Below are 26,616 nucleotides of genomic sequence, written 5' to 3' on the forward strand. Positions count from 1 at the left end.
AGCGCTATTTACGGCTTAATAGGCCTAGAGAACGAGTTATAATTATGGTGTAATGCGTGTCCTTAATTAACTAAGCATGACGATAGCTAGCAATAGTAAGATTAAAATAATTTCCACCATTTTTTATGGTGATATAAATATTTGTTTTTAGTTTTACGGTTAGCTGTTTTACAGCTGAAGCTTACAAATGATAAAATTGTAAATATCCAAAATGCCGAACAATAAATTGAAAGCACTGTAAAGGATAACATTGCCTGAATAATTTTGCAATCCTGGTCCCACACATTCATTTACCATACCCGACATAAGAAGGGCATTATCATTTGCCATGACATACGGTTCAAGGAGATAATTCGTTTGTACCGCAATGAAGGATGTGAAATGAGTATCCGCCCAGCTTGATTTAGCACTGCTACAGGTCCTCTACAGTGGGATAATCAACTAATTCCTTGGCGCATAATCCAAATGAGTCATACGTGGTCTATGGTCATTCAATGATAGTCGACCCTTGGGCGAGAATCGTAAAAAGAGCCGGCGCTGGCGAAGAAATTATCGTGGCGGATCTAGATTTCTCATTAGTGGAACAAGCGCGACAGCAAATACCTTTGTTTAGCCAACGAAGACCCGATCTTTATGGCACCGAGAGGAGAGGAGCTTAATGCCAACCAAGAGTTATGTATTTAAGTTAAATATGTTTGTAAAATATAAAAAACATATTCGTTATCTGAACTCATATGTATATGTATGTATGTATATAGCCGGAGAATCAATCTGTTGCTGAAATTTCTGGTCGAAAATGGATATTGACTGGACATAATTCATATGAAAGGTTCTACATATATTTCAAATTTCATTTGAATCAGTTAATCCCAAGAAAGGTTATCAACGAAATATTTGCTATACGCACATAACACAGCAGCGGAAGTTTCTTTTGGAAACAGATTATTTGTCAGCATCTGTACAAAAATTGGTAAGTCAATGCATATGTATGGATGAACCCCTGTATTTTGGAAACGACTTAGCTCACATTAATCTTATTCCGAATCCAACAAGGGATTGTTTAATTTTTTTTGGTTGCGAGACGAATCGTGATGTCGATTTCACTATCACTTTCATAGTTTTAGGTAATTTACGTTGAAGCTTTGCATCCAGAGTTTTTAATTAATAAGTTTACTAATTCATATCGATACTCTACACACGAAATTGTTTATGTATGAAAATATTGGAATTAGTTAAGCAGCATATTTCAGAATCTTATTGTCACACTGGATGGTAAGTATATGAATGCCGAGCAGGTCGCGAATAGTTACCATGGATGACCAAATGACAAATAATCAAAAAATACTCTGAAATGAAAAATCAGAGTAGGATATGCATAAAGTTTATATAGAGGATAGAGTACTTGCTTGAGATATTTTTTTGTAAACAAAAATGTTATTCTACCAGGTCTGATTTTTCTATGGATCGATGCTGCGCCTGCACCAAGCTTAGTGCACCTGGCTGTTATGTTTCAAAACTTAACAACACACAACTACGTCTACCTTTTGAGTGCATTTGACCTTTGTACTTTGTTTTACACCCTGTTGTCCGAATGTTAAGAAACCCTTCCCTCCAGGCTACAAAGTTTTATCAATACTGTCAACAATTCCAGAGTCACACACATGAACATACATATATAAATGAACTTTGCAAAATATATAAATAACTACTATTAATTATAATTTAAATCGGTTAGTTCTACAAAAAAGTTCGGCGATTTTACTCTAGTACTATGCCCACAAATTGCAGCAGGGAGGTTGCTAGTCTTCTTCTTTTTGCTGCAGCTATAAGCCTTTTTTTTTTTTTTTTTGGCTGCAGGACATATCACAGCCGTGCTTGCTTGACATTACATTCTATCTTGTTAACAGTCAATGTTATGCTGAAAAAAAAATGTTTATATGAGTCGATATAGCCATGTACGTCTGTCCGTCTGTCTGTCTGTATGAACGCAAGGATCTCAGAAACTATAAGAGCTAGAATAACCAAACTTGGTATCCAGATTCTCCTGATGCACCCCCTACTCCCCCTTTATTCACGATTTTCTATAACTCCCGTAATTTTTGAAATTTTGAACTAAAATTTGGTAGTTACATCCAGTTAATGATTATATATCCGTAAAGTTTCATTATGATAGGTTGATTAGAAATAAAGTTATAGCCATATAACCAGGCTCAAGCTGTGTCCGCAGCTGTATTTGTTGCTGCTTTCATGTAAATGTATGTGTGCATGTATGGAATATTTTATACTTAATTTTATATTTAATTTAATTATTTAATTAAATTAATAAAATTTTATTAATAATTTTTTTTTGTGGGGTGGTACAGGGAATATTTTATATTTAATTAAATTATTTAATTAAATTAATAAAATTTTATTAATAATTTTTGTTTTTTGTGGGGTGGTACAGGGTATTTAAGAGTTGAGCCTGCTCCACTTTAGCACTCCTTTCTTGTTTTATGTTAGGTTATTGCAGCTGCTAAAACTTTTGGGTGTGTGCACTCGCTAAGGACAGTTTATGAAAGCTCTGACGACATTTTGAAATCCAAGTTATTTATATATTTATCAAGGTTATTCCTAATGTAATCTACATAAGCGGCAAAACCATCTTGTAATGTGGCTGCCAGTATACGACATCTTTCGTACTTTTTTTCCTGCTCATACAAAAATAATAAAATGGCTGTTGACGTCGCTGACGCATCGCAAAATATGCACGCAGCGTTTATTTGACGGAATATAAATTGAAAAATTCACATAAAAATATGTAATTATCTCGCATTTTTTCAATTTGCAAAAGAAGAAGAAATGTCTGTGGGTGCTTGGGATGTAGGCGGAAGACTAAAAGGCGCCTTCACTTCCGCTGCTCATATACGTATTAGCCGTGTCTATCAGGCAGAGTGTGTAAGCAGATTATTTTCTTGGCATTGAGATTGGGGATAAACGGAATGAGACCGGGTCGGATATCTGTAGGGAAAACACAAAGCTGATTAATTTGTCAATGTGTGTATATAGTATTTATATATTTGTTTAAGTAATATACCCATGCTCCAGCAAAAACGAGCCTTGACTAGCTCTCTACATATGCATATGACAGAGGCTTAAAGTAATTATTTGTGATGTTGCCAACATTTAGGCATCAATCGGTAGACATTTTTATTATACTCTGTACATGACAAATTTCGTAAGTACTTTCAGTTAGTGATTATGATTCCGTACGCTAAATTTCATTATGATAGGCAGATTTTAAAGGAAGTTATTGCCATATATAGGTTCTCCCTACACAAGGGTTGCCCGCAGCTGTTGTTGTTGCCGCTGCTTTGGTTGAACTTTGTGCTGCATACATACATGCTTACACAGACACGCATAGACATGCATAGGCATGCACGTCCACTAAAAAATTACAAATCCATTCGGTACAATCAACTATTTAGACAAGAAAAATGTTCGGCGAATCCTATACCCAATTAATAATAATTTTTTGATAGGTTTAAATATACTATATAGGGGTCGATAGACCATTTCTATAATGTCTACCATTGTCTAAATTTTAGAGACAACTATTTTATGAGCAATTCGTTTGTTAGACCAAAATAATTTTTGTCTTTGCAGACTGATGACCTGGATTCGTTTCAAAAGTTTTCCAGGTTGTATTGGGGGGATGTGTAACAATTTATTTACAAATTTCTTTTACTTTGTAAAACTTGATTTGCAAAATTTGTGCCAAATTTTTGTATACTCTGTAACCAAAGGGTAAAAGAGTATACTTGCTTAGTGGTAATGTATTAAATACACAGACACAGACAGACTCCTCAAAGTATATAGTTGATCAGATAGATGTCCGTCAATAAAAAAAAAACAAGAAAAAAAGAATTGCTGTTGTTGTTGTGGGGTAGGCACAGGGTATTTAAGAGTTGAGACCTCTCGACTCAAGCATTCCTTTATTGTTAATGCTAGCAAATGTATAAATGTATCTGAACTTTGTTATGCAACTGTATATATACTGGATAAAGGCTGGGATTTGACACTTGCCCTGTTTAGTGTTCACATAATTGGCTTTGGTACTTGTGGTGCTGCTAACCTCAATCCTCAGAGCAACCTCACCAGCCAGAGGCCAAGCTTTGGCACAAATAACAATAACAACAATACTTTGAACAACATGCAGTCAGTCCTACACACAAACAAGTACACACACACACACCCATGCATATAAGTAGGAAAAACTTGAGCAAAAGTCACGTCTAATTATACAGATCTTGAGGAGATGTTTTGACCTGGTTGTCGCATAAGCAGCCCACCTCCCTCCCGCCCCACACCTGGTCCTCTCGAGCATCCCATGGCGTCTGCCGTTTGTTAAATTGGTTTTCAAAGCAACGGAGTAAGAATGTGAGCAATTATTACGGTTAAGTTGCACAGTAAGAGACCCGTGATATGGCACGCAATCTCGTGCTTGTGTGTGCATTGCGTAATCCTCGTATATCCTCACAATTATATTATGTGTCTAAAAAGACGAATAGGTGTCAACAAAAAATAGAATTAATAGAATAATATACATAATAATAACACTAGGAGCATGTCTTGAAACAGACAAGTGTTCGCTCATATCGGTCGAGTATGTGTGAAAAAAAAACAGGATATTGAGGCTCTATTGGCTATGGGCGTTCAAGCTACAAAAATCAAGTGAGAAAAATTAAATTGATTGCGTTTGATTGGAGAAATCACACGGAAAGCAAAGTCAACGCCTGTAGGCCGAGTCTTCATTAAGCAGCCATTTTGAGCCGACCAATTATGGCCAGGGCACACCCATCCATACACACACACACACACATTTACAGCACAAAGAGTGCCACAGGACCTGCATGGGCGGGCGGGAGAGTGAGAGCAAGTAAGTGCAACACTTTTTTGAATTAACAGTTCCTTTCAATTAAGTACAGAACCGACAAAAAGGCTTCCCAAAAAAAAAAAAACTACGAAGGCAACAACATGGCAAACGATATTTTCGTTGCAATAAAAATCAGCAACACTGGCAACGTACAACTGCGCACAAAGAGGCGCACGAACCAAACTAAATAAACGCAGAGCTGATAAAGGCTGGCAACGGCAGGGAAGGGTACAGGCAGCTGTAACAAATTTCATGTTCTTTTTATTTTTGCGTCTCTCTCGCATTCTATTCTTTTTTTCGTTGTACTTGTATATTTCGTTACAGTCAATCAGTTTTGCATGAGCGATTTCTTTACTCGTTTGCGCCAACTCTACAATTTATACACAGCGCTACGACAGGGGGGTAGGTGTTGCATGGCATAGCACGATGGAAAGCTTGACTTGGTCTCTACAGCTAAAACGAAGCTACAACATTTTGTTTTCTCACTTGGTTGTCGTAACAAATTCTATTGACATTCCCCATATGTATTTTTCGTAAAAAGATGCGCAGCTCATTAGTGCAGATTAAATTAGCATTTCGAAAAGTCGATTTAAGAATGCAGTAATATCACATCATTTCAGAATATTGTACACATTAAAACTTAATTTACAATATCGTCCACATCTTTTTAGTTAAAAAGGGCAAAAATTCCAAATATTCTTACACCTGGCCAAAAAATTATAATTTTGATTAAATAATGCACGATGCATTTAAAAAATAACTTATGCATATGATCAATGAAAAAACTTCAACAAATCCAACTCAGATCCATTTGAAAGCGAAATATTGCGTCTTAATAATGAACGTGTGGTCGACTTTATATGGCATAATTTTTTGCAGGGGTGGGCAACGCTGCCCCCCTGCCTACGCCCTTGAGCAGGAAGGGCTTGTCTGATCAAGAATGTGGGGTCTGCTTTTTAGTATACTGGTACCCTTTGGATATTGGACATAAAAAATAAATTTAATGGAGTTAAAAAATCGTGTGTGCACTCTTAAATTTGGGTACATTTTTCTGGGTAGATATACAAGGTGGGTTCCAAAGTAAACAGGACTTTTAAAAAAAAAACAGAACAAATGGTTTTTTCGGCAAAATCAATTTATTTTAGTCTCCTTCTGCTTCAATACAGCTTTTTGCACGATCCAAAAGCATGTCGAGCGAGTGTTTTAGCTCGTTGGCCGGTATGGCCGCCAGTATGCCGGTGCAATCCTTTTGAATGGCCTCTACGTCTGCATAACGCTTTCCTTTCATGGGCAAATGCATTTTTCCGAAAAGGTAGAAGTCGCACGGTGCCATATCAGATGAATACGGGGAGTGGTTAGTGGTTAAAATGGGATTTTTGGCCAAATAATCCGTCACAAGCGTCGATCGATGAGACGCAATTTTTGGTCGTCAGTCAATTTGTGCGGAACAAACCGTACATACACCTTTCGTAATCCCAAATGTTCGGTCACAATGAGATGTTTTGGATATGTTCAATTCCATTTCCATCAATTTCAATGATGATTTCGGCTGATTTTTGATGAATTCACGCACAGTTTCGATGGAATTTTCGGTGATCACGAATTTTGATTGGCCCACATGTTGATCGTCATTTATGTCCTCACGACCACTTTGAAATCGTTGAAACCACTCGTGCACTCTGCTACGGGATAGGCAATCATCAGCATAAACTTGTTCCATCAAAACAAAATTTAATGTTGCACCAATAACACAAACATATTGACACTTAAAACGCAATAACTTCACTTCCAATCGATGAAATGTCATGAGATTCTCACTGGACAATCGATAAATTTATTCACTTTTAAAATTGTTGTAAGCTACGATTTATAAACTTATAATAATAACATGGTCCTAGGCACATTTTAAATTATATAAAATTGCATTTGTTTTGTGTCTATTCCTGTGATTAAAAATGCTGGAATTATAACAACACAACATTTTTTGGTATCGAACTAACTGTAATTCCATAAAGGCCTCTGAAATCGTGCAGAAGCTATAAATGAATAGTATCTCAGTTAATGGTTGCTTACATCTGCCTCCAGAGATTGGCTATAATTGGCTATAAAGCGATTTCATTAATATTTTTTTTATTTTTTACACCTTTATTTGAAATTATAACGCTGGTAATTATAATTCTGTTGTTTGCATATTCATTAATTTTATTGGCATAAACTATTAGGAAGCAAAGAATAACTTTATATTGGAATATATACATACATATATACTATATACAATAAAGATAAAAATATATTCATTAATAGTTATACGGAAAAATCACATTCACTTATACTTTTCCAATTACATGCAATAATTTTGGTGATTGGCGTGCATTTTTTTTTACTCCATTCTCATTTAAATAAACCTATTTCAAAATTTGGTAGAACTGCGTAACAAATCGAGCAATTGTTTAGCAAGCAAACTGAACAACACTACCCCTCAATGTTTATCATTAAACAAAGTCGAACAATTCCATTTCCTGACATCGCTTCACTTTAAGCACTTCCTGTAATTAAAATCAAGCATCGAAACGTTCCTTTTAGCTTGCGCCAGAAAAGTTTCGGCACACACGTAGAGATTTTCACACGCACCTTGTAACTTTGTTCCTGGTACTCGGTTTTGGCTCCTTGTATCAGCTCGACTTCATTGCCATTCGGCTTTGATTTGGCTGCTTGAAGTGATATTTGCTTAATTTTTGCCAGTAACTGTTGGGCAGGGGCCAAGGGTGGATGTTGCGAATAATTATTTGCCCATTTGGGGGAAAAGTTTGCAGAGCTCAGGTAATTTGCTCCGTCGCCGTTGTGGGCGAGCTAAGCGGGCTGACTTAGTAGTTGCCTCCCCTGCTGTTAGAGTAGACGAAAACAATTAGAATCGAATCCAAACGAATCTAACCGGAAACAGCACCCCGAACGGATTGCTGGTACATGATTTCGGCTTTGTTACTCAGCAGTCTACGGGTATGTGGGAGGCGCTGTGGCATCTATGTCGAATATTTTGTTGGTATCTGTCGACCTAAACAGCAGCTTAAGCTACTCATTCGCTTTTGCTTTTAGGCCTAACTCTAGGTAGTTTTGTTTAAACAACTGACAAGGGTCGCACACTTAAGCTAACCAGTTCTCAAGCACCAAAAAAACGTGAACGCTTCGAAGACAATCCATTAAAACAACCAACGCGCTACATACTTATTTAAGGTCAACAAATGTATTGTGCTATTTTTGTTGTTTTTCGGTCGTTTATTTATTCACATGTTTTGTTGTAATCTAAAAATAAAACGCGTCGACGTAGCCGTAAGCTGTGATAAGCATTCGATCGATATAGATTGTTAAGTCGCTTTGTGTTCTACAATGTGTTTTGTTTCCACGCAAATACATCGGTCCTGTGGCGCAATGGATAACGCGTCTGACTACGGATCAGAAGATTCCAGGTTCGACTCCTGGCAGGATCGTGGATATTATTGTCTTTTTGTTTTTTTTTTCAATCTATTGATAAAATAATGTATGTATTCAACAGCAATGCCAACAGTTCTTGCTGAAAATTAAATTATTTAAGTATTTATTGGTTGCTAAAAATATAAAAACAAAACAGTCTAGTCTAGAAATAATTCTGATTATGTTGGACCACCAGCCGAAGCACTCTTTATGCAAAGCACAAATATTTACATTCTTTATAATATGTACATACTATGCAAATAAATGATTATTATTGTAATAATTTTTATTTTGTAAATCTTTAGACAGACATTTTGTTGTCATCCGCCAACAATGAAGTCAACAGCGCTTGCACAAAAATTAATAATTGAATTGAATACTAAATTTATAGTAATTTATATTTAATTTATATAAATTTATAATATTAGCAGACTGTTGTTTTAGTGAGAGAATCAATTAAAGTACTATATAACCAAGTTTAATGTTAATTTATAATCTGAGCATACGTATGAATACTTGTATAACCAAGAAGAAGTCGAGACGAATCGGTTATGGTAGAAACATATATTTCATGAGTTCTAATATGTGCAACAGGAATATTTTCTTGTTCTATCGAGGATTTATGAGCTTCGTTTTGTGGTCACCATTATTTAACTCTGAAGTGGTTTTAAGCTTTGTCGTAAATCAAAAGCTGTAGTAAAACTAAGCTGACGTATTGTGGTAACAAAAAAAATTGCAAAAAATATTAATCACCGACTGTATGACGAGTAACAAACTTAAATCAAAATCAAAAATTGTTCATTTATATATGGTAGGCATATAGAGCTTTTGTTTTTAAATATAGGATAACTTTTTTCGTCATTTCACATTTTTATAGCCAATTAAACTTGTGTCTCTGTTCATTGGACAATATTGTTTTATTTCGTGTGTACTCTAGTCAAAACAAATTTTACGACTCGCTCTGACGCATTAAACTTCGCGAAGCCAGTGCCATGAGCCCCAAGTCGTCTAGTACTGGAATCCTACTTTAAAAAAAAAATCGTTATGCGGAAGAAAAACAGCCGCTTTCCTCGCATGTCAACATGCCTGCTGCCACCACCCATTGAGCCGCAGATAACGTTTATTTGCTTAATCTTTGTATATACATGCATACATATATGCATGTGTGTCTGTGCGAGTATGTACATAATTTTTGTGACCTCAGCCTTAGTAGCTGGAAGCTCTGTCTTTATCTATTTTATGTTTATGTGCCTGTGCTGTCTTTTATTTGCGCTTTGTCTTTTTTACTGCCATCTTCAGCAGGGCCGTGTGGAGCGCAGGTGAAAAAGTTTTGCTTGCGGCACATTTTCAACAGAGATACTTAGTAGATGTCAGCGTATTTCAAACGTGTCACGGTCTGGGGAAATCGTTACAGAATTTGTTGCATTCGGCGTATTTATTAAACACGTGGGCGTCAATTGGCTTTCGTTGCATCAAGAGTCACGTGCAACATAAAATTAAGCGAACTTTTCAATGAACTTAAGCGTGCACTCGACTTGCAACTCAAGTCAAGTGCAGAGACTGGAGAGCAGTCGATGAGGACGAGGATGGTGATGACCGTCCTGACTATGCGGCACTTGACCGAAGTCAACAACAAAACCGCAAGTGGCCCGGGCTACGCTTTCAATTACCAACTTAGCACTGATTACTTATTCCGCAAAGGAAAATCCTGGCATGCGCTAAGCTGGCAGCCCACAGAACTCCCACAAGCATATTAGTCAAAGCGAACTGCTTGTAAGGAGTTGCGCATCGTACTTGTACTTTCACTTGGCTTTCTCGCTCTGTCCGCCATCGTCATCGTCATCGCCATCGCACATCGCCTCAATCTCAATCTCCATCTCCATTGCTGTGCCCCTCTCGCTCGTTCGCTCCTTTTGCCACTTAATCTCGTCTTTTTGGTATGCACGGACTGTATTCAAATGAATTCTGATTGAATTCATTGAAGCTCATCAGTAAGGAGCGATTTTTTTTGATCTAACACACACACACATAGATACATACATAGAGCGCAAATAGAACAGAGCGCTTGTTTCCATGAGTGTGGGTGTCCTTGGTCGGTCGGCACATCCTTCAGACATTTATTTTCAGTAATGGAAAAAATGTGTTCTGCAATTTCGCTCATTTTTATACATAAATTTTCCAGGGAGCGCAGCGCAAGAGCAAGGAAAAAGAATGCTAAAAAGTAAAGTAAATAAAGGATAATGCAGCAGGGATATAAATTACATAAAGCAGCAGCATGAGTATGACTAACAGTGGCAGGCGGTAAGCGGCATGCGGCAGGCGGCGAGTGGCAAGTGGCTGGCAGTCAACAGCCGCTGGACGTGGCCGCTACAGTTTCCAGCATTAGCTACTCAAACAACAAAACCAACAAGGAACGAGCGGAAGCTATGCCGGCGCATTAGAAAATGGCGTCGCTTTGTGCGACGCACAGGATACGGAAGTATTTTTAATGATTGGTAAATTTTGACGGTGGCTTTCTTGTTGTTGTTGTTGTCGTTGTCGTTGCTTTTGTTGCTTTTGTTGCTGTCCCAAAACGCATGGACCAAAGGAGCGCAATGTCTAATATTCTTGATGGAAATGCAAATTGGTTTTGCAAATTTTCTTACTTGTTTGGTTTGTTGTTGGGTGTGTTGGGCGCTTTTCCTTTACGCCAGGGACGCATAATTTTCAGCGGAGAAAATTGTTAGAGGCAGACAGACAGGCATTACCAAGTTGCGTTTGCTGTTGCTCTTAAGGTACTTAAAGAAAAGTAAAGGAAGTGCCAAAGCTTTTAGTAAGACAACGCAAATAGGTATGGAGTTGAACACAAAACCATTGACAAGCAATATTAAAGCAGCTCTCAAATCTCCAAACTCTAACTGACTATTTTTTACACCCATTCGCTTGAGGATTTCCGCCAATTAATTGTAGGCCCACCAATATATATCAACGAGGTGGCTTTTCTGCCATTCGACTGAGTTACCAATAGGCAAAAAAAAAAAAAAAGTTTCGAATATTGAGTTGAAATATGAAGCCCAAGGCAGTTTATGTGGCTTTGGCTTGTGTTTCTAAGAAAGAAGAAATTGCAGAAAGAGAAAGAGAGAGGTTGAAAAAGCTCTGTAAAGTGGAAATATCCAAATAATAGTCGAATAATTAGCTGAACTATTTGTAGAAAAGTGTTCTTTGTAAGGTCAAATGAATAATCCAATGCCAGAGTTATGTTAACCGATAGCAGCATCTTAGCCAACAATCATAAATTGCTGAGATTTTTAAAAGATTGCATTCACTTGAAATTTTATTATTTCCAAAAAGTTTGTTCAAACTAAATGCTGGTCTCGAACCATTTCAAATCATCGATGCAATTATTGCCATTGTAGTGACCCGTCTTTAGCAGCGTCTCTTGCCTCTCATCTTGTGACTGCATTTTACTTCAAAGTAATTAACGCCGATCCAAAACAGACGCCAATTTACATAGTCGGCCCAACTCACTCCCTTCCTTTCACTTGCTGAAGACGACTTTCAGAAACACGTACACCCACACCCACACCCACACCCACGCACACAAACACACACACTTGCAAAGTTGCAGCATGAAACAAAACCTCTTGAATTTTAATTAAACGTTTTTATGCAAGAATCCGGAATAACGCCTTGCCCTTGCCTTTCCTTGCCTTGCAAAACTGAATCGTAGTTTTTCTGCATATATTTTGGAAGCTCGTTGTTGCTGTTTTTGTTGTCGACTGCATTTGAATTTTTGCCTTTCGCTTAAGTCTACAAATGATTGCATTTTCTTCCATACAGTAGCGGATGCGAATATTTTTCTGGCAGCTGAAAGAATAAGACCAAAAGAAGGGTGCAATTTCTTTCTCGCAGATTCGATACGAGATGAGCAAATGGGCAAGGACGAGGACGAGGGGGAGGGGGCTGGAGGTGGAGGTGTGGCTGCGTCTAGTGACTGTCATTGATGGCACTCTGTAATTCAATTATCGACTCTTGGCAGTAAAAAGTGTTAATTATTAGTTTCCTTTCTGGTGCTGCAAGATGTCGCCCAAGAGAGCGTAGAGCGCGTTACAGGATAAAGACGAAAAGGGAGTGGGGCAGAGATGCTGGGTGGGTTGTTATTGCTAATGAAGACGTTGTTTGGCGTATTGTCGTTGCATCGCCAGCATCGCCAGCATCGATGCGAGAGCGAGCACAGCAGCCATCGGAAAAAAATGTATTATAATTAAGCATTCTGGCATTGATGACAGTGGCAGGCCAGGCAAACTGCCACTTGATCTCAAGATGAGGCCACACTGACGCTGTTGCTTGCACGTCCTTGGAGCGCGCGTTGTTAATTGATATTAATTTTAATCATATTTTTGCTATTTACGCGGAGCGAAGTACTATGGCTTTCGCACTTCCTAAGTGAACTAATTGGCTTACAGCAAAGTTTGAGGAGAAGCAGGAAACTTTAAAGCACAACTGCTGTATACTGCTGGGTTAAGGGGGAATGCGTTTTCAGAGTTATGGTATTTGAATAATTACTACCATAACAGTTTCTTGGCGGCCCAAGCTATAATAGTGCGTGGGCGCAACTATAAAGATTGAGATCAGGAAAGAGGGAAAAGCTGAGGTCAGCTGTGCCAAGGCATTTGCATGAAGAGAAATAAAACGGGTAGAAGGTCAAAGACCGACTTCAGAATGCTCTGTACACCTACCCTTGCCATTCAACTCAATGTGCTTATGATATCTTTATCGTTAACTTATCTTTATGTTGTGGCTGACAGCTGTTAAGGCTGTTCTATTGTTTGTTAAATCATTTTGCCCCTATCGTCCCTGTTATTCAGTTCTATTCAGTAATTTTGCATCGATTAGATCGATAAAGATGGCTGGAAGGACCTAAAAGTAGTATGAAATATTACATACTTAGACTTTCTTGTATTACAGAAACCTCCATCGACTTCAAGAACCACTTAATTTTTAAAAGGAAAAATGTTTCTTTCTTTTTGAATGAAACATTTGAGCAGTTAATTGAGCTTAAAAACAAAAGTTATAGTTAGTGGGGTTACAAGAATGAGGCATGAGTTAGGCTTTAAAGTCGCACAAGACAATTAGATTGTCATCGACCTAAGGTCAGCAATTTTTTACACCTCCCATTGTAGAATTAGGCTGAGTTCAATCGCGTTCGATGCTGCTGCAAATATTGGATGGCAGAGTTAGAGCAATTTTATTTTTCTATGCCACAGCATGTACTTTCCACTGCAGTTTGGATTTTCAGTCTCACAGTCGGGATTAAGAATTCAATGCAACTACCGCGTGCTGCATATTTTTAGGCAGACAACGCCTAGCCACTGCCATCACCGCTAAGGTTCCACTTCGTTCTGAATTTGTGTTTTGCCTTTGACACCAGGCTAAAGGGTTTTCGTGTATGCCTCTTTGCCTGCCCCTTTGTTTGTCTGTCTGTGCTGGAGCTCTGCAGTTTTTGCGTGCCTGGGAGTTGCGATTTGAAATGTCTGCAGCATCCGCATTCAAAATGCAAAGGGCCGAGCAGCACACCAGCCAAGTGTGGAGTCGCACAATTTGACGATAACCTGCGCTAATGAAGTGTGACGCTGCTCAAAATGTTTGCCATTTTTTCAAGTTTTTTTCTGGTTATGCGTCTAGTGCTTGCGGAATCTTAATTAGGCTGGACAACGTGTGCCGCTGTACGTGCATGTTCTATAGCACTTGGAGTAGGTTCTAAGCATATTGCTGTTGAATTAAGCGGGCTTGTTGATTACCAATACTAAGTTACTTGCTTATATTTCCTTAATCTACGTAATTTGAGCTGTCTATTAAAGTCGTTTCCTACATCTACAATAAAAACTATAAAAGAAATGCTGAAATTTATTGTGAACACCTGACAGCAATTGAGAGCTTTTCATTGACTTAGGCGTGTTTTCATTACGTTGCGGCGGTTAAAATGTTATAGTTTTAAAATAAGGCACGTGCAAAAAGGTCAGAAACGCAATTCACTCTTATTGAAACATTTGAGTGAGTCATTTCTTTATGACTTTCAGGGTCCTACATGAAATGTTTTAATAAAATGTCTGGAAGAGTTTTTTAAGTGTCTTGTGTAGCCTAGTGTGATGGCAACATAGCCTTCGAAAATTCAGTCCCAACGCATTTAATTTCATTTATGAACGAAATGCTATATACGAGTATTTAATTAAGCCCAAGTGAAGTCAAAACTGTGAATGCTCAAGAATTTTATTTGCCATTTGGCCAGTTATGCTCCGATTAACAGTCATAGTATGTGGTCAGAGACATCATAGACCTGATAAACTAAAAACAATAGAATGGAGCAAACCATCAAATTATCAGCTAATTATATAAAGTAAGATGCAGATCGAGAGAAACGAAAATTTCCAGTCTCTAGTTGCCAGTCCAGCAAGCTATGCTCTGACTCACAGCACAGTAAGTGCTCAGAGATTTCCCCGGAGATAAGTGTAACAGACAGTTTTTATAGAACAGAGAGAGATAGAGATCTGTCAAAAGTAAATGTGAAAGATCATAATAATTAATTAACCATTATATTCAGTTGTGCATCTAGACAAGATAAATGGAAAATTATTCCTAATGGAACTGAAAAATTTAGTCGACCGAGGAGTCTACCTCACCGATAATGAGTAAAGCTTTTAATGAAATCAATGAAAATTGAGAAAAGCTGTAAATAAAATTCATATTTAACACCAGAAAGAGCAATGAGCTATGCGGACCACTGTTAATAATAGCCGTATTGAAACACAAATGTAAATATTGTAAGGCAATATTTGCATTTTATCGATGAAGCCAATGCAAAATGAATTAAGTGTCCAAAAGATTCGATGCAACCAAAGCTTACAAAAAATAATGCCAGATAATATTTAAAGCTCCGCAATAGTTTCGACCATATAGTAGTCAAGTTTTTGCAGCGCCTCAAAGTATGCTGTATAATTTTCGCGCTTCCAAAGTGCAAATTTATCAATCATTTGCCGCATAGGGCAACCGGATGCCCCGATCCATCCATTGGCGTGCCAGAGTGTGCGAACGTGTGTATGTATGTGTGTGTGAACGCATAATAAACTGCTTTCAATGCATGCTCGCCTGTCTTTATGCATTAATTTAACGAACGTTCGGCTTAACGCGCTACGTAAATTGTATACATTTTAATTTCTCCTGCTTTTAAAAAATATAAATAAAATGTGCACTTTGTTGTAGAGCTCACTCTTGCTGCTTGTTGTTATTGATGTTGTTGTTGCTTTATTTGTTGGCCATGTATTAAATTTAAAATATGCACAGCAACTAAAAGTATTTTTCAGACAAATTGACTTTGCCTCCCAGATCCCCCCTTCTGCGACAACTCATGGCAAAAGCCGCTGCTTCAGTTCCTGCTTCAGGCATTGCCAATTTTGCTGCCAGTCATCGGCCGTTGTTGTTGTTGTGTTTCTTTCTGCTGTTGTCGTTGACGACATGCGAAATTTGCTGCCATTGCCGCGTCACTCACACAAAGCAGCACACACACACCCACACCCACACCAACATTGACACCAACACTCACACCAACACACTTATGCGGCTCTTTTAGCTTGCGGGTGTTGGCTGACTGCTGCCTTCTGACTGCTGCCTGGCATAATTTAATAGAGTCGGTAATATCAATAAATTTTAAAAGCCTTTTAATGCGCATCGATAAAAATAACCATGGCGCATCTTTGGCGACATAATTATGCCTCGCTTGGGGTAAGCAGTAAGCGGCAATGCTGCATGAGTATCGCAGCAATGACATAGCATTACAACCACACTACCACACCACCGCCGCACAAACCGCTTAACCGCATGACTGTGGGCACTCTGGGCCTGGTTTTGCACCCCAGGCACATTGATTAACCATCTTTGTGCTGCTCGACTAGAAATTGGAATGACTGCCAACCAGTTTTATCACATTATGGTGGACAGCAGAGCCGAGCCAGGCTTCTGAATTGATAACAGCAGCAAAGGCCTACAATCATTTTAAAAGCTATGCACTTTTTAAAACAGATATTTTTTGTGAATTTCTTGACAACAGTGTGAGAGAATAAAAAAGAAAGAAAGAAAAGAAATGCTATAAAGTAATGCAAACGAATGAAAGGCTTATAATAATTTTAAAAGACGTACATTTCTTAAAACATATAAATTTTTTTTTCAATTTCCTAACAGAACAGTGTGAGAGGATTAAAACAAAAGAAAATAAAATAAATTCAACAATGTAATGGAAGCGAATGCACAAAAATGCAGACTAATATGGACCCTTAAATTTTACCTCCAAACAAATCCAGGCAAACTAATATCTAATTTTGAAATATGGCTAAATTTTGTTCATAATAAGTTTATAGTTTATTAAACCTGTATGTTGAAAATTAATGGGAAATACAAGAATTGTCCATAGTTTACCTCTATACAACACATATACTTGTACAATGCAATATTCACAAAATTTTGTGCATGGCACTTCTTCACGATGTTAGAATGAAAATCAGTATTAAACAAGTTCTTGACACTGGATGCCAACGATGTAGCCAAATTACTTTATAAGATATTAGTCATTGATTTATTTTATTTTATTTATTTAGTGATATTTAAAAAATGCAGTACAATTTCATAAATATGAATCAAATTATTTGTATTTTATGTTCCAATGGCAGTTATATTTAATAACTGTGTATATGTGTTTTTTATTGACTTGGTATGCATTTTGATAAGTGGCTGCTTTGGTTAAAATCTCTTCGCAATCGAATTTATATCACCCATTGCCGAACCCATCCGATCTTGCAAAGAAAATGCTGTATATACCCGAAAAAGATTTTGGATTCTCTTTGACTTCCTAAATTTTCACTATACTCGTATCCTTAAATGGCACAATCTGAACGAGGAGAGGGACAAAAACAAACACATTCTTTACATGCATATTTATTTCCACGTTAAGTGGATACGGGAATCTAAGAAAAGCACAAGCATCTCAGATTGAAATCCCTATGGAAGCTTGAAACACCAGATCAGCCAAACGGAACATATTAAAATGAGTAGCAGGCAGGCAGCTAAACAATCAAAAATAGTGTTGAGCACTGAGCTTTATCCAGTCTTTCATATTCAAGCAAAACCGCAGGCGAATCCAAGCGGGCAACCAAAAGGCGCGGCCCAACTGAAGATGTGCTCAGCGACTGGGCGGCAAAGACAATGCCAGCCCAGTAGCTAAATGAAAAAAAAGGGAAGTACACCGAAACCCATGGCAACTGAAATGCAACCAACGAAAATTCATGGCATTAGGGGAATGCCAAACGAGCTGGGCAACCAGATGCAGATCCAGCAACAACATGAATAGCAACAACAACAACAGCAACGGCAACAGCAACACAACACGGAGGCGATGCTCTGTGGCTGAGTTGCTTGTTGACGATTTGGTAACTGCGGCAGCGGCAACTGCAGCTGCTATTGTTGTTGCTGTTGTTGTTGTTGTATTGCTGTTACATAGCAACTATTGGCCATGGTCATAGCAGCGCCTTGACTACGGTTTGTGGTTTATAAAATATTTAAACGTTTGTGGCTTTGGCCCCAGCATATTTGCGCCAAAAAGTATGCAAGCGCAACATTTTGAAACTACTTTGCTGCATATATTACATACACGAATATGTATATGTATGCATAGAATGTGTGTGTTTTTATAAAGTGTGCGATTTCTAAAGTGAACGATAAATTGTAATAAAATTGATCGAATGTGAACATATGCCAAACTAATGTATACAAGTATTTTACAATTTCAAATACAATTTAAGTATTATTAAGTATTTTTATTTATTTTATTTTATTTATATTATATTAAGTATTATTAAACAAATTTTAAAAGGGAAACATTAAACAATTGCATTAAAAAGATGAAAAATTAAATGAAACGAAATGAAGTGTAGGTAGAATGGGGGAAAAACACAAAAGAAACACAAAACTGTATCCTCAAAATTACATTACAGTATTTGTAAATCAAAATACCCATCGACTTGTTAGAATCTAATATCCATAGAATAATTTGCTAGTAGTAGACTCTTAAAAAGAAAAGTCAAAATTGAGAGTAATTGATGATTAATTTATTTGTTATTTGGTATTTGTTATTCTATAGTGAAATATGTAAGATATTTCTGAATTTTTCAATAAGTCGTTGTAACACATATAGTAAACTATCCTTAATATATTTAAATAAAATGTGGGAAATAGTAGATAAACAGATAGAATAAAGTACAGTTGAATTGAATAGAAGAGTGTCAGGCTCAAACATTTAATTCGAGAAACAATATCGTGTCACTTGTAAGAGATATTCCTTATGTGGAAACTACACTGTTGTCTATTAGCATTTGACTTAAAATATAAAATGATCGCGAAAAAGTTGTACAAGAGACAAGTTCGTGCTGTGCGCCTTAGTGTATGCTTTTCATTTTATGCGATAGCTGGCCAGCTGTTGGCCTGCTTAAATATTTATTCAATACGCAGGAACTACAAGTACAACAACGCGGCTTATCAACTTGACAAAGGCGTTGTCGATGATGTGCACGACGATGGGGACGACGATGAGCAAACATTGTCATTGTCAAGTCTTGGCTGCCCCAGTGCTGCCTGATATGCTAATACGGTTATGGTTAGTGCTGCTGCTGCTGTTCGTGCCTCGCACAGTGCGGCTGCTGCTCCCATTCTTTGCGGTCGTCGGTTGAGAAAATTTCATTATGCCAATTACTTGCATCAAAGCTGCTTGGATAATTGACTTTGCTTAGCGGCAGCCCTGGCCCCAGCAGCCGCAAAGGCAGTGGGGCCCCCAACCCCATCGTCCTTAGCCACTTTAGCTGGTGGTGCATGCATTAAATGCTTTTTGTAGATGTAGTTGGGCTTAGTGGCTTGTCACATTGCATATTAGCTGCTGAAGTTGACTTGACTTGACTTCCTGCTTGTGCCACTTTGGCCCATTTTGGGGCATAAAATAATTAAACTTAATTGACAGTTTTTTGTTGCTGCTTCTTCACCTCTGGGTGAAAGGTGCACTGCAGTACCCCTGGAGTCGTATGAAGTGAGTTAAGTACTGGCTTAGATTGAGCGTGAATTGGGACACACAACCATCAAATAAGTTGCTCTTTCGAGTTTGTTCGGTAAACAGATTGTACCTTCATATCATGTTATTAGTTGCCCCAAACTTTATCAAGTTTTCCTGGCCTTTCTATTGGAATTATTTTTTTACATTTTCTTCACACTCTAAATTCGATTTTTTAAATGTAATTAACACTTATGTTCAACATGTTCTTTCCCCTCCCGTGTGTACTCTGCATATGCTTGTACTTTTTTATGCTTTCGTTTTGCTTACTTATCCACTCACTCCCAAAGTAAACGTCTTTTAAGTTTATGCACTGCTGCCCTAATAATAAACCACATTTTTAATACCGCCTTCAAATTTTGAAATGGGCGACACGACGTTTCCTTTTTATGCCTAAGAATAATGGTCAAATGAAATTTGGCGTATAAAATCGCAAAGCCTTGAGCAGTTATATTGCTTTTACTGATGTTGGTGGGGGGAAGACGGTGGCTAGGCACGTAAACAAACCATTTGGGTGAGCTTAAATATTTACAAGTTGCGCTAAGCACTTCATTTTCTATGACTCAATAGCAATTAAACAGATAGACGTGCCAATAATGGGCTAAATTCAGGGATGGATTTTATTATTTATCCTTATATTGGTATTCATAGTGGATTTAGTTGAGTGGTTACTTACGAAAACAGTGATGGAAAAGTGCTTTTAATGCATACTCCAAATGCTCAATCAACAAATTGTGCTGTCGATTCAGATCTAACAATAATGATATATAATAATATAATGTTATAATTTTAACTTCACAGAATGAATAAATAAATAAGAATATTGAAGCTGAATGTCCAGCCTGCCACGCACTCCGAATGGAGGAAAACGGGCTTCAACATTTGGGTGCAACATTTTTTATACTGAATAGTTTAATGTGAGAATGAAGGAGATATATAAAGAAAGTTGTAAACACAAATACTTAGCCCAGGAACGACGGACAATACTTGCCTGTCTAAAAATACAGTTGGGATTTTGAGTTTATTTATAAAATTACTTTGTTGTTTTTTAGAATAAAAAGTATTTAAAATTTATAAAATTAATTTCAAATATTGCTATTTTTGTTATTTTACATTTAATAAAAATGTTATTTCTGTCGCCGATTATAATTTTTTTATTACCAATAATTGTGATTGTGTTGGAAATCATATTAATAAACATTGCTGGGTTAGCTTTGTAAAAGTTGTCGAAAACTTTCGACATTATTGCTCAGACCGTGTTCGATAAAAATTGGTAGTGTTATAAACTTTTGTTCAAAATTTTCTGCAATTATTATTGTAATTTTTTTTAATGCATTTTACTAAATTGGCTGTACCATGAAATACTATCCTAGTCCCGATATTTCATTCTATGTGGACAAGCCCTCTGGCTGGGACCACTATTTGCGATATGGCCCACACCACAGCTGGAAGCTTCCTAAGGCCGACTTGCCGAGAAGCAAAGTCATGTATTACTGGCGAGACATCGATGGCGCCAAACTGCCTGAAATAAAGCGCAAGGACTTATACTTCGATAAGTGGCCGAAGACGCGTATACGCCCGCAAGCCTGCCTGGGCATGCTCTATGCCACAGGCTATCGATTCATCAAGCTGACCCAAGCGCCCCCCGGGAACTTCAAGTGTGCACCGCTGCCGGTTAATTTGGCTACTGCTCGTGTGCTGAAAGGTATGAGGATTACTGAGTTAGTTAGTGGTTTGGTTTGAGTTTTCACCTCTCTGTTGTGTTTTTGTGCAGTTGAGCTGAAGAAGCGGAAGAAAGCAGCTGCAGCTGCTGCTAAGAAGGCCAAGCAGGAAGCAAAAGAGGCCAAGGCTGGCAAAAATAAGGCTGGGAAGAAGAAGAAGAAATAAGAAGAAAGATAAATGATGTAAATCGTAAATAAACCAAGATTACTCTGGCATTTGCAGCACGCAGCTTCGCGCCCACTCATTTAATTTATTTTTTTTCACCATGTCAACGAATTCTTCGAACTAGAGATGAGGGCGTGATCTTGAAGTTTCTTAAAGGTCAACCAAAAAATCACCTGCTCATTAGAACCGACATCTTGAGAATGAAAATATTTTAAAAGACCAAGTACTGCGGAATTGAACACAAAATCTTAATAAATAAATAGATCACTTGCTGATTAAAAATGAATTCATGTGAATAAAAATATTAAAAAATACCAACTACAATTCTGAATTGAAAATAAAATCTCAATAAATAATAGCAGAAAAAGTTAAAGATCTGAAGCAAGACTCTAAAAGATGTTTTTTTTTTTTTAAATTCGAATATTTAAAAATTAAGCACCGATCTAGTATTTCGATTAGGCTCAAGAATCTTGCAGAATTTGTACCTTTTTTAAAAAAATATATTAAAATGTGTGCAGACGAGTTGTTTTAAGTAGGAATTTAGCAGTTAAGTTAAGCCCAAGCAAATTTAATATCCAATCACTAATCAAATATTATTGATATTGCACTTGAAGATCAGAAATCAACACTTTATTAACATCATATTGGTAGTATGTATTATCTAGATTTGATGTGCCCAATAATTTTCGATTTCGTGACTGTGTATGTATGGGATTTTTGGCACACCCATCCATCCATCTCTAGCTCAAGTTTCAACTGCTCAGCTTTTAACCAACGAGCGCACCAACCTTTTGCCTGATTGGCTGCATTGCTGCATTTAATCGAATTAATTAATGGCTCATTTCACATTCATCATTTAACAGGCTGCATGCCGCCTTCTCCCTTTCTGCTGTGCTTTGTATTTTGGTTACCTCACAGCCCGCAACTGCCCAGGACACCCATCAGCCATCAGCTATCAGCCATGCCACCCTGGATGCCGGCTGGCTGATTGCAATTGTACGGCGAGCACGCGTTTCATTTTTTACTCTGTTGTTTTCGGCACGAATCAACGAACTGCAAAATTCAATTGAAAATCGTTGAATGCAAGTTAATCAGTGCGCTTGGTTACGCTAATTATGCCGCCGATACCGCCAATGCCGCCTCCATTGCAGTGATGTGGCCAACAAAAATCGTCATACGCACTGTTGTACATAACATGTATGTACTTGTATGTACATCCGAGTGTACGAGTATGTGTGTGTGTATTTGAATGTGTTCAGGTTATATTGTGTGTACAAGCATGGATACATGCACATGATACTTACATATGAAGTTGCTGCCGCTTTTATGCTGAACTCAATTTGTTGTTGTCTAATGAGTTGCATTAAAGTCAATTATGCATGCGGCTTTTATTATGTGGCATATAGATAGTTAAACACAGGCTTTTAACATTTAAACGCATTATTGTTTGAATAAGTTGTAAAGCTGTTAATGCTAGAAAAATCCGAAAAAGTAAACAGCCACTGATGTACGTTTATATTGAAATCCTTTATTTCGTTTAATTCATTGTAGAGACTTCTGTTAGCCATATTCGAATGCAATCTAGTCAGAAATATTCGAATATTTTCAGAATTATTTTGTTTTGTTTTTAACATTTTACAATATTGAAAGACTGACACATTGAGATGAGCAACTTAATACGCACAGTGGGCGAAATGATGGAAGAGACTTAAATCAAAGAACATGATTGGTTTTTGTTCTATCTGTTTAATAAGTTGATAATAGAATATATTTCTTTTAATCAGTTTTCACTTTTTATTTGCATTGAAAAGTTATAAATTTAACTCAATTATCACATTCAAACATTAAAAAAATAGGCCATAGCTAAGAGCAACTCACTTTTTTGTCAATAATTTTAAATACGAATATATCAGTATATCGACGAATTAGCGCCCTATCAGCCGTTGATCAATGGAAACTGTTTCAAGACTTATTCCATTATTTTTAATACAAGCTTCACTTGAGTAAACCAAACACTATAAGTCTCTATAAGAAACAGATGCGTGCTAAATAAGCCTTCCTTAGCTTTACAACAAACATTCATTAATTTACCGATATTCCAGTGTAGTTAGTTATACCCATTGTACAACCCAGTTAGTCATGATATTTCTCGTGAGAAACTCACAAATATCACAATATTCCAGTTCAACAATACCAAAAAACTCCCTCACAATCGATTCCTTAGTTGCAAATTTTCGTTAAATATCCTACCACTTAGCAAACACAAGATGAGACAAATGTCGCATATAAAGCCAATGGAGCGGAAGCAATACGCCGAGGATCGGCAAAACTTTGTGTCCACACGCATGAGTCTGCCACTTTTCATGTTGGCTCGTAAGTACAGCTCCGATCTTTGTGCCACACAATCTGAGTTGCGTGTATTTTTGTTTTCATTCTACAGGCAATCGCTTGCGAGAGGATCACTTGCAACGGACAAAGAAACAGTTTAAGCTCGCCGGAGAACATTACAATAAGTATTGCAAAGAAGGTGGGCACTGGACAGAGGTATTCTCTCTATGAAGAAAAGAAACTAATTGGAATGACTACCCCGCAGAGAATAGAGGAGAGGCCGCCAGCGCTGCAACCTATGAGCATTACAAACATATTACAGGCTTTGACAAGCTGCCCGATCATCCCTATCCAGAGAGGCGTCCTCTGTTCTTTGATCGAAACAAGACAACTTTTCTCCCTTGGCAGCAAGCGCCCAATCGGTATGGAGTGCCACCGGTTCCATTTCTCTCGCAGTCTGGCACCAAGGGCACTGTATTTCAGAAGCTACACAGTAACAAAAGCATTAAGCCGCCTGTGGAGATGCCATATCAGTTCTATGAAGTACCGACATCGATTGAGTGCATGTCTAGTCCGGAGAATAGGCATAAGGGTGTCTTCTTGTCAAGTAGGTTACTTTGTTTTTCCATTGCTCTCCTATATTTCACGATCCATTGCCACGCCATCAGTGACAGTGTGTTATTTCCTTTTTTTGCGAGCATTATAGCTATTTATAACGGTGTTTCTAGCCATTTTCTACCCTTTCTCTAGCTACTTATAATTATTTTGTATGTTTTTTTATCCGGGTTTCTAGCTATTCATAGCGGGTTTTAATCCATTTTCTGGCGATATTCTAGCTCGATAACCGAAAGCAATAGTCATTCTTTTCAAGCCACTTTACATCTGCCAACAATCATTGATTAATAATTATAAAGGCTCCCTTCAATAATCTACAAAAAAACACAATTGAAATGAAACCATCCGAATACAACCATTAAGCTTCTTTGCTCTGACATAGATTCAAGCTATACACTTGATTTCAAGGGCGTAGGCAGGAGGGCAGGGGGGCCCGTTGCCCCCCCCTAGAACATTTTTTGCCATATAAAGTCGACCACACGTTCATTATTATGACGCATTATTTCGCCTTAAAATGGATCTGAGTTGGATTTGTTGAAGTTTTTTCATTAATCCTATGCATAAGTTATTTTTTAAATGTATCGTGCACTATTTAATCAAAATTTTAATTTTTTGGTCCCCCCTTTGGTAAAAGCTGCCTACGCCCTTGCTTGATTTAATATATGAACTGTTGAATTGCAGATGCGCGTGATCGTCGACCCACTTCACGTTTTATGGTTTCGAATCCAACCAGCTGTTGGCGCAATCCCAACGAGCCCGGCGCTACCAGCCACTATACAAAATATTATGAATTGGCTGCTAATATTAAGTCAGTCATAAAGGAGCAGCCACCGAATCCGCATCTATTTTTACGGCACTCTTGCGTCCCAACGAAACCGAATTTGCTGATAAGGCGCCACTTAAGCTTCGAGCCGGCCGTTGGCCGTTATGATGTACGCTTCCCTAATGTTTGCCCATGTGCGGCAGGCAAGATAAGTGTCCCCAATCTACAGATACTGATCAATGATCAGAAGCGGCTCAAGTTCCGTAGGTTGCCGTACACTCGGATCAGTAGTAAGCAGTTATGCGAACCGGACTGGCGGCATGTGGTGGGCAAGGGCCATACATATAGGTTTCGTATGTCGAAGCGAGATATGCCCAGGATAAAGCTGAAGAAAACCGCAGCGGGCGGCAAGAAGCCCGAGAAGCACTTGAATATGTTTGCTGATGCAAAATATTTGAATATGCTCACGCAGCCGCAGCGTGCGATCATTTCGAAGCGTGAAATAGCTCTGCCGCCGTATACGCCACGAATCGTTTTCAATTCAGTGGCTAAACGTGTTGTTCGGAAGCAGTTGCGCAACAATAAGAAGATCGCATTCAACAGTGGCCAGGAGCGCTTCAAGGATGCTGATCGACCCATGCAGCTAACGGTGCGTCAGCTGGAGGCAATCAAGGCTAGACTGCCACCGGAGCGTCGCCTCGTTGATCGCCCGCTCGATTTGCGCAAGTCAACGATCGTGAGCAAGCTGATGCAAGTGCCCGATCACCAGAAGGTGGCCTACATGCCCAAGTTGCGGAAACGCCTGTTTAAATTCTTACCTGTGCCTGCCGCACGTGTTCTCGTCACCGATAGCGATATTAAGCCTGACATTCCGTACGATCCAGATCATCCGACTGGACTGTTTAGACAGAGGCTAGACGAGCGCACCTTCTTCCGCGATAGTGTGCTGGAGCAGTTAATGAAAACTGAAAAAGTGCAAATCGAAAAGGATTCAAACCAGACATCCAATATGTCCATCACCTCGAAGGCATCCAAGCATTCGCTTCGTAGGCACGGCAGTAAGCGGTTCGTTCTACCTGCTGAATAGCAGGAATAGCAAACAGAAAATGGTAACTCAGTTTCATAGTTCATCGCTTTAACAATTACAATTCTTGCAATTACGGAGTATGGAGGTGATCACTGACTAACGGTTACATAGTTTATGATTTATGTTCAACGCTCGAGTAAATTTTTGCAGCCACCAACTGGGTGGAGGACGCGCACACGGTCGTTGCATGTGTGCCGTGTGGTCATAAAACAGTCGCAAGTAACTTTTGACCATAAAATAAATAACTTTTTAACTGTCGGTGTGACTGTTTGTCTGTGTATATATATGTACTATATATAGTACTTGTATGTATGTGTGTATACGTGGTAGTAGGCAAGCCAAAAAAGGCCAACTTACGGCCGACAACGAGCAGCAGCAGCCAGCACAAAATAATTAAGTTTTCTAACGTTTTACTGAATCTCTGCACGGAC

At 38.2% G+C, this 26,616-nt stretch overlaps 2 protein-coding genes and 1 non-coding gene across 3 annotated transcripts; all 3 read left to right on the forward strand.

Moving 5' to 3' along the window:
• Window positions 1–8,327: 8,327 nt before the first annotated feature.
• Trnar-acg lies at window positions 8,328–8,400 on the forward strand. Its single transcript has one exon. It is a non-coding gene; the product is annotated as a tRNA-Arg (tRNA).
• Window positions 8,401–20,794: 12,394 nt separating this feature from the next.
• Window positions 20,795–21,710, forward strand: LOC115634110. Its single transcript, XM_030531669.1, has 2 exons — window positions 20,795–21,210; window positions 21,280–21,710. The coding sequence occupies exons 1-2, from the start codon at window positions 20,862–20,864 to the stop codon at window positions 21,390–21,392; spliced, it is 462 nt and encodes a 153-aa protein (XP_030387529.1). The 5' UTR covers window positions 20,795–20,861; the 3' UTR covers window positions 21,393–21,710.
• Window positions 21,711–23,552: 1,842 nt separating this feature from the next.
• LOC115633903 lies at window positions 23,553–26,443 on the forward strand. The gene is made up of 4 exons (XM_030531407.1): window positions 23,553–23,765; window positions 23,833–23,919; window positions 23,986–24,327; window positions 25,017–26,443. The coding sequence occupies exons 1-4, from the start codon at window positions 23,660–23,662 to the stop codon at window positions 26,183–26,185; spliced, it is 1,704 nt and encodes a 567-aa protein (XP_030387267.1). The 5' UTR covers window positions 23,553–23,659; the 3' UTR covers window positions 26,186–26,443.
• The last annotated feature ends 173 nt before the right edge of the window (window positions 26,444–26,616 follow it).

This window comes from Scaptodrosophila lebanonensis, unplaced genomic scaffold, assembly GCF_003285725.1.
Source record: "Scaptodrosophila lebanonensis strain 11010-0011.00,11010-0021.00 unplaced genomic scaffold, SlebRS2 tig00000001-arrow-pilon, whole genome shotgun sequence".
NCBI classification, from domain to species: Eukaryota; Metazoa; Arthropoda; class Insecta; order Diptera; family Drosophilidae; genus Scaptodrosophila; species Scaptodrosophila lebanonensis.